Genomic DNA, 12,597 nt, shown 5'->3' with positions numbered 1-12,597 from the left:
TAGTGGGCTGGGAAACTGCACTTCTCTTCTCGTCCCTAAAAATGGTCCCTAAAGGTCAGACCTGAGGCCCATTGGTAACAGGGAAGGGGGCAACAGCATGTGGGGTGAAACTGGCATTGCCATTGCCTGTGTGGTACCTCCTCTGTGGATAAACAGAGGATTCATTGTCTCTAGAGTCATCAGTCTGGCACTTTCCCCAGCACTAAACTGAAATGAAATGTTACACCCTGAAAGCAGTTGAGCAAAGAATAATCTGGCTAAGAGAGCATTCACCAGAACCCAGGGTACAGGCATCTCACTAATAATCATAAAACAGTAAAACAACCTACATTTCATAAACACATGGGGTCAAATTCTCCTCTCCGTTACAACGGGGCAGCCCGCAGGGGTTCAGCTACCACGCACTGCACAGCAACCCAATTAGGCAAGCAGCTGAAAGGCCAACTTTTCACACATGAGTACTCCAGAATAAAGAGAGCGTGGAGCTAACCGAACAGTTGAGTAATACTTTTCTGTTTCTTTTCCTATTATTTTGGAAATGTGTTTTAATAAGTACTTGCTTTCCCATGCCTCCACTCTGTAGTCCTGCAGGGCAGTCCCAGGGACCGATTCAGAGTTGATATAAGTGGCTGAGATTTCATTGAGCTCCATGGAATTGCACTCACTTACACCAGCTCTGAATCTGGCATGTAACCTGGCATTTGTAATGTCAGCATTCAAGGTTTATGACATTGAAATCCAATGTTTATGACATCACAGCCCAGCACCATGGAAATAACTGTGATGTCGTGGTGCAGAGTTTGTGACTTTACTGCTGGATCAAACAGGAGTAGCAAATTGGTCTGTGAAAGAGGAGTCAGTCTCCCTTTCCACTTCTTTTTTTTAACAGTGCCCAAATGTGCACATAATTGGCCAATGGGATTTAAAAACAAACAAAACCTGCAGAACATCTGACAGATCATGAATGAGTTTCATAACAGAGGGAAATATTGGGAAGGTTTTCTCTGATATTTTGAAAACTCCAGTACTGTATGCACCAGGACTGCCAGCCACCTGGTGAGGTCACACAATCTATCCTTGTATAATGAAACTTCCCGGACTGTTGGCAAAGTATTTAGGGCTCCTCAGCGTGTAATGCTATTGCTCAGCAATTCTCAGACTTCATTCCGCAGACCACTTTGTAAGAGGCAGAGATTCTCTCATTTCGCTTCTCTCAGATTTCCCATCCCACACTTTCATGGCAGCTTTTCTCTCTCCGTTTGGCTGGTTCCCTACCTCTCCCTCCCACTGCCACCTTCCCCTTCCTCACCATAATTAGAGTTGTTTGTGCAGGATTGGCATTCAATACCTGTGTAACATTTGTTTCCTACTTTGTTATTGTCTGGTAGGGGGACCCCATCCCAGAAGACATTTACAAGATAATGAGTGACAGCTCGGTGCACTCCAGGAGTGACCTCCAGCGTGCCCTGCAGATAGACTCCGTAGGTAAATCTCCTCTACACCAAACACTCCTCTTCCTTCCTTACATCTCATGGTGGGAGTACCTTTCTTTTTCCATCAGGTACACTGGCAAGGCTTACTCACTCTAAATATCAAAACATGTTACTCTCTAGGTGCCAGTCTATCAAGCTATACTGCAAAACTCAGTTACAATAGGACTGGGTGCTGGGGAGATTTAAATAGCCTGGTTCATGGAATGAGAAGCTTGAGAAAAACCCAAGCAAGCTTCTGAACTAGGAGATTCCCAGAGAGGTGGTTGGAGTGGAAGGTGAGTAGATTAGGAGGTGCACAAGCGAGCGAGTGAACTAGCTTATGAGCTGATGCAAAGGCACACAGGTGAATGGATGAAGTGGGCTTTGAGGAGATGCACAAGTGGATGAATTGACTGATCCATGGGTAGACAGAAAGACAGACTAGTGGGTGGTTGGGAGGTGGCCTGGTGAACTGATAGCACTCATCTAGGAGAAGGTGGGCATATGTGCAGGGGGAGGAGGGATGAGAGAGCTGGTCCCCAAGTAGAATAGATAGGGAGGGGCATAGGCAGGTGTGTGGACTGGTTCACAGGTAGGTCCTTCTATGAGATGATAGAAAAGGGAAGAAGGATGTGGGATTGTGTCAGGCTGACTAAACTGGTGGTGGGATTGGAATTGCTTTGTCATTTTCTGTGGGTAATAGCTCAGAGTTTGCAGTGCTTGGGAACACCTGGCCAGGACTGAAGTCACAGAGCAGCAGCCCAGGGAGCAAAGTGTGGAGGGATTGGCACATGTGGGAATAGGACCACGTGTCATGGTCGCCAGGCTGGGTCAGGAATTTATTTATAAACGGTCTCTTCAGAGTGAATTCCATTCTATTCTAACCTCTGCTCCCGCCCGTCCCCCTCCACCCCCCTCGCCTTCTCTCTTGTGTTTTGTCTGTTTGTAGCTTTGTAATCCTTGCCGAGACACTATCTACGGGGGAACAGAATTTCCTGCTTTTGTTTCCTATGCCAGTCGGACCACTGGCACGTTCTCAAAAGCATTCCCGCTCCCTTTCAAAATGGTCTGGGAGGGGGGGAGAGAACCAGCTGTGGGCTGCTATTGTTTTCCTTAAAAAGAGGCGACGAGGTCCCCCCCAGTTCTTCTTCTGAGTCCATGAGCCACACAATGGGGCAGCTTCCAAAATTAGAAGCACTGCCTTTTGCAAGCCTGGGTCCCCACCCCTGTCAGCAACAGCAGCAATGGCCTATCAAGAAGAAGGGGGGGAGAAGGGGGACCTCGGTTTTCAATAGAAGATTTGTTTCAAGTCAACAGTGTTGCTATTTTTTTCTCATCAACTCAACCTTTATGCAAAAGGCAACCCCCACCCTGGCCTGATAAAATTCCAGAGAACGCAAGATGGGGGGAGGGGGAGAGACAGAGAAGATGTGTGTAGTCTGTCATGTCCTATAGTTTATGTAAGGGATACATTTCTGTTCCAGTGACTAACCACTCATATGCTTAAGAAATGAAACAGGATTCTCTTGGGAGACCAGGGGTTTGGGAATGGGCTATGAAGCCTTTCAAGTTGGTTCCACACTAAACCCAGATTAGGAAAGACTGGATGACGCAGGGGATCACATATGGGACTGAAAGCTTTCATACCCAAGTTACAGATTCCAATCTGCCCTCAAGTAGTTAGTGACTGCATGTCATTACTCTTCGCTGGCCTATGTGAAATCAGCCTGGTGTTGTCACAGCAGGCCGGCAGACAGGTGTTCACATCACAATATCCACCAATGATGACTTGTTAACTTGTGGACTGAATAGAGACCAAATGCTCCTCTCACCCTTAAGAAGTGGCCTTCTCCAGGGCAGGGGTGAAGTGCATTATGGGGAGTGATAGGTGTGGGAAGCTTGCTCTGCTGTTGTGCCTGATAAAGAGAGATCTTCAGTCCAGTGCCTTGTCCCGGTCCTGAATTCATTTTAATACAATAACTCCCTGGAGGCTGATGCCCATTTTGCCTCCCACTGCAGCTACACCAGGCCACCGAAGGAGAGAGCTGCCACTGGGTGGGAGTTGTCTCTGAACACTGCTGTTGTCTGGGGCTCAGGAGGGGCCACTTACTAGAGCAACCCATGGAGACTTTGAGAATTTCTCTGTTCAGCACTTCCTATGGGAAAGCAGTGGGATGGGGATACTGGGAACTGTGCTGACTGCTACCAGTCCTCCTCCCCTCCTTCCCAACTACCCCCAGTACCTGAGTTTTAACTGACAGTAATAGAGGGGAAGAGTTATCTTAAACTCATTTTTCTATTCTCATGCCAAAAAAGTTGATTACCTCAAATGAGCATGGTGGGTTGGGAGAGAGAACGCAAGTACCCCACCGCCACCTCATCTAACGCACCTGCATCCTGACCTCCCGCAGCCCTGCTATTCCAGTCCTGGGTCCTCCACTCAGCTCTGCCAGTGCCCCTCAGTCCTGCTCCGTAGCACCCTCTGTTATTTCAGTCCTAGGACAAACACACAACTCTACCACTGCACCTCAGGTTTCACCTGCAGCACCTCCTGCTAATCCAGCCTTGCTCCTTGCCCTCCAGCCCAGCTCAGCTGATTCATCTGAATCTTGACTTGCAACTCCCTCCGCTACGCCACTTATATTCCAAATAGCTCTGCTAAAGTGCATCTCACTCTTGCCCTAGAGTATCTTCTGCAAGTCCAGTCCTGGGCCTCCCTTTAACGAGATATGCCAGTTACTGTGAATGGAGCAGTATGATGAGGTGAACAAATGTAGAGACTCCCCACACTCATTGCACTTGTTACCTGAGCTGGGACTTGAACTTAAAACTCTGGACAGGACATGCTAGTGCATTAACTAGACCGATGAATCACCCAAATTCTGCCTCCTCTGTCACTTGATGCCCAAACCATTGCCTCACTTTTTTAACCTCTACATTGTCTTCTTTGGCTATGTCCTTCTCTTGCAGAAGAGGATGGCTCCAATTTGGACCTGAACTCAACCCGAGCCCATCCTGGTCAAAACTTGCCTCGAGTGAGACGAAGTCTAGGTGAGTGACAGACTCAGACCTAACTTCTGTGGAGGAGTTTCAGTGTAAGTGGGAGATTAGGTATACAGATACAGTACATGGGTATATACAGTCTGCATCTGTGTCCACCAGGAGTGTATGAATGTGCCTGTGCGTGTTTAAGTGTGTTCACTGTGCATATGTGCATTTAGCCACGTACGTGTGTTTGTGTTATGGAGCCTATGTCTGCCTCTATGCTACCAAATGTAGTCTCCTTCTTTCAGCATTGCTGTAACTGCCCCAGTGCCGGGGTAGTGCAGACAGCAGGGTGCAGGCATTTCCAGCACTGTGTCCCAATGCCCTCCTCTGGCTGGGCCTTCGGACTTGGTGTTGGAAATGCCTGAGCCCTGTCTGCATTAGCATTCACTTCATAGCTTGTACCAGTACTGGAAAACAAGCACTAGATATGCTATTGTAGTCACGTCTTGTGTCAGTCAGTGACTAACTCTGTTTCTGCTGAGTGTGCTACTGCCCTAAGCAAACGTAGAGACTGCTATTAATTGTTAAGTATTGAAATTAGCTGAAATAATTCAACAGAGCGGAATGATAATGGACCAGGCCTGGTGCCCTAGCAATTGTTATTTGCACTTTTTGATTCCCAGTCCCATCCTCTGGCTCCAGCTGGGGCCAGCAGGGCCTGACAGCGCTGCAGAGGCCAAGCGTTCAGCACCTGCAGTAGAGGAGCTGGTGTTCGGAAGCAGGAGACATCATTCTGCAGCAAATCACTCTGTCTCGTTACACAGCAGCACTGACTAGCCCCTGTCCTTTCCGGCCCGAGATGTGAGCTGTAGTTATTATTATGTACCATCAGGATGCTTGGCCCTTTGAAGGAGACAGTGAGGGGCATTGAATGGGTGCAGGATGGAGAAAGAATATATATCTGTCGCTCCAGGAAAGTGTGAGCCTTTGTCCGATAACCTAGTGGGGTTGCATCAGGTTTCTGGGAGTAGCCTGTGAAGACCTATTTCACCATTTTTCTCTTCGGTCCCTCTATATGCAGTGGTAGATGCTGAGCCAGCAGTACTCGCAGAGTGCAAGACACGGACAGAGGTCTTTGAAATCTCCCGGAGCATGGTAGATTCCACCAATGCCAACTTCGTGGTGTGGCCGCCGTGTGTGGAGGTGCAGCGGTGCTCCGGGTGCTGCAACAACCGCAACATGCAGTGTCGCCCCACAATGGTCCACGTGCGGCATGTCCAGGTACACAAGAATCCTCTATCCTCTCCCTCCCCCTTGCTTCCTTCTCTCATGGCCCCTCCACTAAAAACACAAACCAACTGTAGTCATACAAGTGAGGGGCCAACAGTGCTGGCCTCTCCATCACCGCTCTGACAATGCACCTCAGCCCAAACACACGAACTGATACAGCATCTCCTCCTCCTCTCCTTTCCCCTCTGTGATCTTCCTGCCTAGCCCGGCTGTAAACAGACACCTGATAGCTGACCTCTTGCTCTGATCATGCTAGCTCTTCAGTTAATAGTGGTTTCCACACTTCCTCCCAGACAGCTCATTTCAAAATATAATCCTGCCGCACAAATCTTCTGCCTGACCTGTGAGAGATTCCCTCAGGCCCTGGGCAGGCTGGTGTGTGTGTGTCTGCTTTATCAGGAAATTCTTTTCTCAGAAAAGCCACTCTGAATGAGGGAGAAATAAGAGAGAGGGGGAGAAATGGGAGTTGTTTTTGTGGAAAAAGCAAAGGAGAGGGCAAAAGTCAGCCAGGAAAAGTGACCCGGAAATGGCTTCTCTGAGGACAGAAGTCTCTGTATTGTGTGGTTGGAAATGTTTGTCTAGTGAGCAGCGTGTGGTCTGAAGCGTGTGGGCTTTCAAGGAAAGATAAACAGCCAGTAGGTTTGATCACTGGTTGAGTGATGTTGCCAGGGCCAGTGGTTTGGGAGGATTTCAGTTCCAGACTCAAAGCAGTGATAGTATTTATAGCCCGCAGACCTCCTCAGGGAATGTGGTTTTGTTAGATAAGCTAAACTAGGTCAGGCCTGGTCAGTATTTGAATGGGAAACCACCAGCGCAAACGTAGGGACTGTAGGATGTGCTGCCGGAGATCTAGTAAGAGGTGCTCTTCCCACTGAGGGTACAGCTACACTGCCCCCGCTGGGAAGTGTAAGTCCCGCTGCAGGAAGATGTACAGCCCCTAGCTCTGACTGAACTAGTGCTCTAAAAATAATAGTGTGGCCGCAGCAGCTCGGGCTAGCTGCTCAAGTACCATCCCATCCACGATCCTCGGTACGTACTCTGGCTCTTTTTAGCGCACTAGCTCGATCAGAGCTAGCATGTGTACATCTGCTTGAGCGGGAAATTACACCCTTCAGCTGCATTGTACATGTACCTTGAATCAGTGATGCAAGGGCTGCAGAATGGTTCCCGGGAGGACTGTGTTGCCAGACGTGCTGCCCTTAACATGAGACGTGAGCCCCTTGCCATGTTAGTCATTAAAAATCATGAGACAAATTCAGACGTGGCTTCGCTGAAGTTAGTAGAGTTGCGCTTGTTTACATCAGGTCTGAATTTCTCCTCTCTGCCATGCTGTTTTTTGCAACAGTAACGGTTTTAACTCCAGTATCTCAATTCAGTTAATTACATTCTGCCTACCCCAAAACTTCCTCTGTCAAATCTATCAGACCCAGCATTGTTCTGTATTTCTTTTCCCAGTTGTGTAATGTTTCTGGGCACTGTTCATGTTTCATGCAAGAAGCAGCTGTAAGTCAGGAGTGGGTGAAGTGATTCTCTGTGTACAAAGCCAAAGTCAGACCTGCCTGGCTATGTGCTACTCTACTGAAATCAGTGAAAGTTGCACCAAACTGTACCAGGCCTGGATTTGATCCGTGGATTTTAAAGTGCTTTTGGACCCTTTGGGAAGAAGGGCAATAGAGAAATAAAGGTAGTAATCATATTGATGTAGTGGTAGTTGTAGCTGTATTTATATTTTAGATGGGTTTGTTTTTATTCTCACCCAATAGGTAAACAAGATAGAATTTATCCAGAGGAAGCCAAACTTCAAAAAAGCCATTGTGCCCTTGGAGGATCACCTGGAGTGTCGATGTGAGGCACTGTCATCTCGGCCCTCCGGTCGTGGTCGGCCAGATTCACGTGAACACAGAGGTAAGGCTGCTGGTATTAGGGGAAGAGAGGGAAATGCTGCAAGATGAGACAGAGGGCCAGAGCCTCAGCTGCTGTGAATCAGCACAGCGCTGGTGAAGTCCATGGAGCTTTGCTGATTTCCAGTGACTGAAGATTCTGCCCAGAGTGTTGCTTGTGAGAGGGGCAAAAACGGGGGGAAATGGAGGCGGGGAAGGGGGAAAGAAAGACAGAGGAAAGCATGGAATGGGAAAGAGGGAAAGAGCAGAGAGGAAAAGGAGAGTGGAGAAATGAGGAGAATAGATGACGTGAGGAAGAATGGAGGGGAAGGAAGAAGGGGGTCTTCGGCTCTCTTGCTGTAGAGATGGTGGGAAGGGAGTGGTATTTCCAGCTGTCTCCGCTGCTGTTCATGGCATGATACACTCCCATCTCTGTTTTGGCAGGTGAGTCACCATCGATCACTGCAGCCCCTGTTTCAGTGAGACAACGAGCGCGCCGGCTGCCAGCACGAAAGAGAAAACATCGGAAGTTCAAGCATGTCCATGATAAGAAAGTGCTGAAAGAAATCCTCACAGCATAGAGGTGCTGGCCAGGGAGAGAGTGCAAGGCAGGTAATAACAACTGCCACAGGAGGGGGTGCACTTTGGGAAGTGAGCCAGTCTGCTCTTCTAGTCATGGGGAATACCCTTCCCACACACAAGCACTGCCTACGCACCTCAATTGCTACCCACAGCACCTGCTGCGACTTCAGCCCTGAGCCTGCCCAGGTATCTCAGTTCTGCAGCTCTTGTTATTCCAGTGTAGGGCCAAGATGCCCAATAGTGCCAAATTGTGTGATCTAATGAAGTAACAGGACTAGCCTGGTACTCACCAAATTCATCCCACTTATGATTCATCACATTTGAACTCATTCTTGCAGAGGTGAAAGGTTTATGCATTAATCCCACTTTACCACTGAGTCCCACTCTACCACCTCCCTTAAAGCTGAGCAAGCCCATCCTCTCTATATCAAAAAACCACTGGAGACCATATTATTTGTCTATTATGTGGAGCTCGCTCTGATCTTCCTTCATGGATTGAGTTTCCACTGGAAATGGAGAATTAATGTCCATTTTGTAGTCTCTGTTGCAGGATTGCTTTTTTTAGTTTTTTGGTTAAAATGGTGGAAGGACAGAAAAGGAGCAGCACTTTGATGAGTCTTGCTGCCCTAACAGGAAGTCTGAGAGCATAACAAAGGTTAAAAAAAAGCAACAGGAGAACTGGAGTCTTGGAATTAAATCTGGAGCCTTTCAATTCTAGGGGCCTGACTCTCTCACTTACAGAGATGTAAATCAGGAGTAACTCCATGGACTCCAATGGAATTTCACTGGTGTAAAGCTAGTGTGAGTTAAAGGAGAATCAGGCCTTGGGTTCTCAATAGGCTAGGCCTTTTGAGACAGTGAAAGAACTGGTCTGAGCACAGAAACTTGGAGCCAGGAGTCTTCTAACCCCACCTTTAGCACTAGGGCTGCTCTGGGTTCTTCTGCCATTTTAATCAAAAAAATACACCTCTAGGTCCCTGGCCTGCCCAAGAATCCAAATGCAAGGGTGATGTGCTGCTATTTTTGCTCCTGTGCCAAGCTTAGCTGGGTCTGTCCTGGAGATAACCAGAAGAATTCAGTGGCTTGGTCTCCAGTGCTATTAATGACAGGTTTCAGAGTAGCAGCCGTGTTAGTCTGTATTCACAAAAAGAAAAGGAGTACTTGTGGCACTTTACAGACTAACAAATTTATTTGACCATAAGCTTTTGTGAGCTCAAATAAATTTATTAGTCTCTAAGGTGCCACAAGTACTCCTTTTCTTAGTGCTATTAAAGTGGTACTTTAAAGCAAACATTATCATAGAAGAATCAAAGAAGGAAGGAGAATAGAAGAGTGAGATGGGTTCTTATTCTAATTCAGTGTCTGTGTTTGTTTCACTTTTAGGTTTATTTAATATACAGTAAAACCTGTCTTAGAGATCAGCTCTGAAGAGAAACCACCTGTCACGAGCAACTACTTGCAGAGGCCACAGAACACAACCACTGTCTGGTGTGCAAACCTTTGAAGAGAGACCACCTCTTACAAGTGACCACTTTTGCTAACTCCCATGAGTGGTCGCTCTTGGCAGGTTTTACTGTATTTGCTGTATTGCCCCCATGGGGTCCTCAGAGTGATAACTCTTCCTCTCTGTCGGTCTGTCTCGGTGCCCGAGTCGGACGGCAAATGGTGCTTCCCTTTCCATGACCGGACCTTCTCCCTAGATTTCCCTCTCTTCATTTACTAAAAACATTTTAAAGTTTTCCAAAAAAAGAAAAAACATTAGGAAAAAAAAGAAAAAATCACAACTGGAACAGGATGATGCCTTTCCTACTGCAGACGATAGAACAGCAAATGGGAAAAAGAAAAATGGGTCAATTTTCCTTTGAGGGGGAAAAATGGGGGGGGGAAATGGGAGCAATTTTCTTCCTTTCCCCTCTTCTTCTTGGTGAGGGTGAGGGACCCTGGCTGAGATCAATGATTGTGATGGACATGTTTTAAAACAGTCAGACCTCAGATTAAGAGAGGAAACCAATGATGGAAAATGCACTAAGGACTTTTATTGTCCCGTCTGGACAGATTTTGTGTGTGTGTGTGTGTGTATATATTATTTTAAAAACCACTAAAATGTACAACATCTCGGGGAACAGAAAAAATGAAAGCAAAATGCATTTATCCCATCCACCCCTGGTGCAGACTGGAAGACTTTTGGGGCAGTGGGAAGGAGTGGACAGCTGGCAGAATCATTCTCCCCTCTCCTGGCCCCCTGACAAAGGATGCTGTCTTTGCACATGGCTGTAGAGGTTCGACTTTCCAGTCTGGGGACTTGGGTTATTGTTTAATTCACTTGTATGTGTGTATATATATATATATCTATATATATATATATCTATCTGGTTTTAAAATGGATTTATTCCACGGTGGGAGGAATCTGCAGGCATGTTTGTGCATCAGCTCAGGTGGGCTAGAAGAAAAGCAAACTTTCCACGGCTTTACCCAGGGTGTGTGGGGTGCAAAATGGGGTGCACAGAGCAATGACCCTCACTCTCTTGCCCCCTGCTCACAACTCCCCTGCAGGATACAGAATGACAACACAATCAACCAACGAAATTCAGGCTTAGAAACATTACTTCATCAGAACAAACTGTAACTGGCTGACCAGTGATCCTGAGGGCAGGATAATATTATGCAGAAATATCTGAGAGCAGAATAACCCTTTCATGGATGTTTCTCATATCACACTCTCAGTTGCTCGCTCCGTCTCTACATCCCTGGTTCTCCCATTTTCCTCCCCCATTTTTCTCTCTCAAACACACACACGAGGATTTCCTTAACTTACATTAAAGCTCTTTTCAGTTTCAAAAGCACTATAGATCCAAGGAATTTCTTGGGCAGTTGAAGGGGTTTGGGGTGAGGGTAAGGGGAGAAAGTGAACCTCTACTTCACAACAGTGATTAAAAACAGAAACAATCCCCTGTGGTGAAAGAGCATTGATGACTGGTGTCCTGACCTTCACGGACATCTTCGAGAGCTGTAGAAGTCTAGGTGGCAGAGGACAGAATGATTCTTCAGATAGGGACCACCTGTACACACACAATTATTAGGACATTGTTATTTATCATATGTATTGCAGGAGACGACCCAGTCATGGACCACTGTGCTGTGCACACAGAACACAACAACAACAAAACAACATAAACACACAACAACAACAAAAACTGTCCCTGCCCCAAAGAGCTTACAATGCAAGTTAGAGCTATAACTTTCCCAGCTGCCTCTCCTTATTCCATTTCCTTTACTGTGATCATTCTCCCATGGGAGAATGAGGCAGAAAAAGGGGAAAATATGCAGTACCCTCTCCACAGGGAATAACCCCTCTCATGGTCACTCAGTACAGCATACACATTGGGACAGAGGAAACAAGGAGTAGGCTGGAGGTAATTCCACCCTCGTATTTGTGCCCTGGTAGTAAAGGTCCCATCCACCAAATTCAGGTCTCAGTGCAGGCAGAAGTTCCATGGGGAGACTAGCAGCAGGAGAAAGGTGATGATGCAGCAGGATGGGAAGTGCGGTTCATCAGACAGGGGCTTAGATCTCCCCTCACCTCAAGCCCAGAGCTCCTCGCTTGCTGCCAACATCTTTCTCTGCCTCTTGCACTCTGCTCCATTCCCCCTACCCCACCCCATGACTTCTCAAGTCTTAAGACACTTTGCTTTCCTGCTCCAAAATCTCCTTCCTGTGGTTTGTAAAGTTGGTGAGGTTTTTTTTTTTTTTTGCTTTTTTTTATTTTAATGTAAGATTAATTTATACTCAGTACTGTATTTAAAGTTGTAAAAAAATACAAAAACAAACAAACACCCAAACTGTCAACAAAGTGTTAAGTTTCTTCTGTATGCAAAACTAAAAAGGCAAAAAGTGATCAGAGGTCAGACAGAGAATCCCAGCTCCTGCACTTCAACTGAGATTATAAAAGCAGCAACTAGAGACTGAACATTCACATTTGGTTTTCTAGTCCACCCCAGCCGCCAGCCAGGGCTGGGTTTTTCCCTCCTGTGTATTCCTCTGTACTTTGTCCAGTCTAGTTTTCAATGACTCAAGTGCTGGGGACTTCTCATTCTAATATATCTCACCTTTAGCAATGTTTTCTGATGCCCAGCCAGACTTCCCCATTGCTCACTTTCATCCCATTATTCCAGGTTCTACTCCTTTGAGCAACTCAAAACAATTCCTCTTCCTCTCTGGTGTTTACATTCTTCATAGACTCCTAAACAGTTGACATATTCCCCCCTTAGTCATCGTCTAGACATCTACAGCTCTTCTCACATAAGGGTTCAGAAGGCCAAAGTGTTTCCCCTTCCACTGGGTAAGGGAGGGGTTGCACATTCTGGCACCTATGTGTCATAGCACTG

General features: G+C 46.8%; 1 protein-coding gene across 2 annotated transcripts in view; it reads left to right on the top strand.

Moving 5' to 3' along the window:
* Nucleotides 1-12,042, top strand: part of PDGFB (platelet derived growth factor subunit B) — a 29,793-nt gene extending 17,751 nt beyond the window's left edge. The window contains exons 3-8 of one of the 2 annotated variants that reach the window (XM_073326753.2): nucleotides 1,389-1,485; nucleotides 4,443-4,523; nucleotides 5,542-5,741; nucleotides 7,514-7,655; nucleotides 8,075-8,238; nucleotides 9,596-12,042. In XM_073326753.2, the coding sequence (XP_073182854.1) occupies nucleotides 1,389-1,485; nucleotides 4,443-4,523; nucleotides 5,542-5,741; nucleotides 7,514-7,655; nucleotides 8,075-8,211 (657 nt within the window). In that variant the 3' untranslated portion in view covers nucleotides 8,212-8,238; nucleotides 9,596-12,042. Of the gene's footprint in view, nucleotides 1-1,388; nucleotides 1,486-4,442; nucleotides 4,524-5,541; nucleotides 5,742-7,513; nucleotides 7,656-8,074; nucleotides 8,243-9,595 lie in introns of both variants that reach the window. The other variant, XM_073326746.2, reaches the window with a different exon arrangement.
* The last annotated feature ends 555 nt before the right edge of the window (nucleotides 12,043-12,597 follow it).

Source organism: Lepidochelys kempii, chromosome 1, assembly GCF_965140285.1.
Source record: "Lepidochelys kempii isolate rLepKem1 chromosome 1, rLepKem1.hap1, whole genome shotgun sequence".
Taxonomy (NCBI): Eukaryota; Metazoa; Chordata; order Testudines; family Cheloniidae; genus Lepidochelys; species Lepidochelys kempii.
The sequence above is the reverse complement of the archived record's forward strand: the minus strand, read 5'-3'. Positions and strand labels throughout refer to the sequence as shown.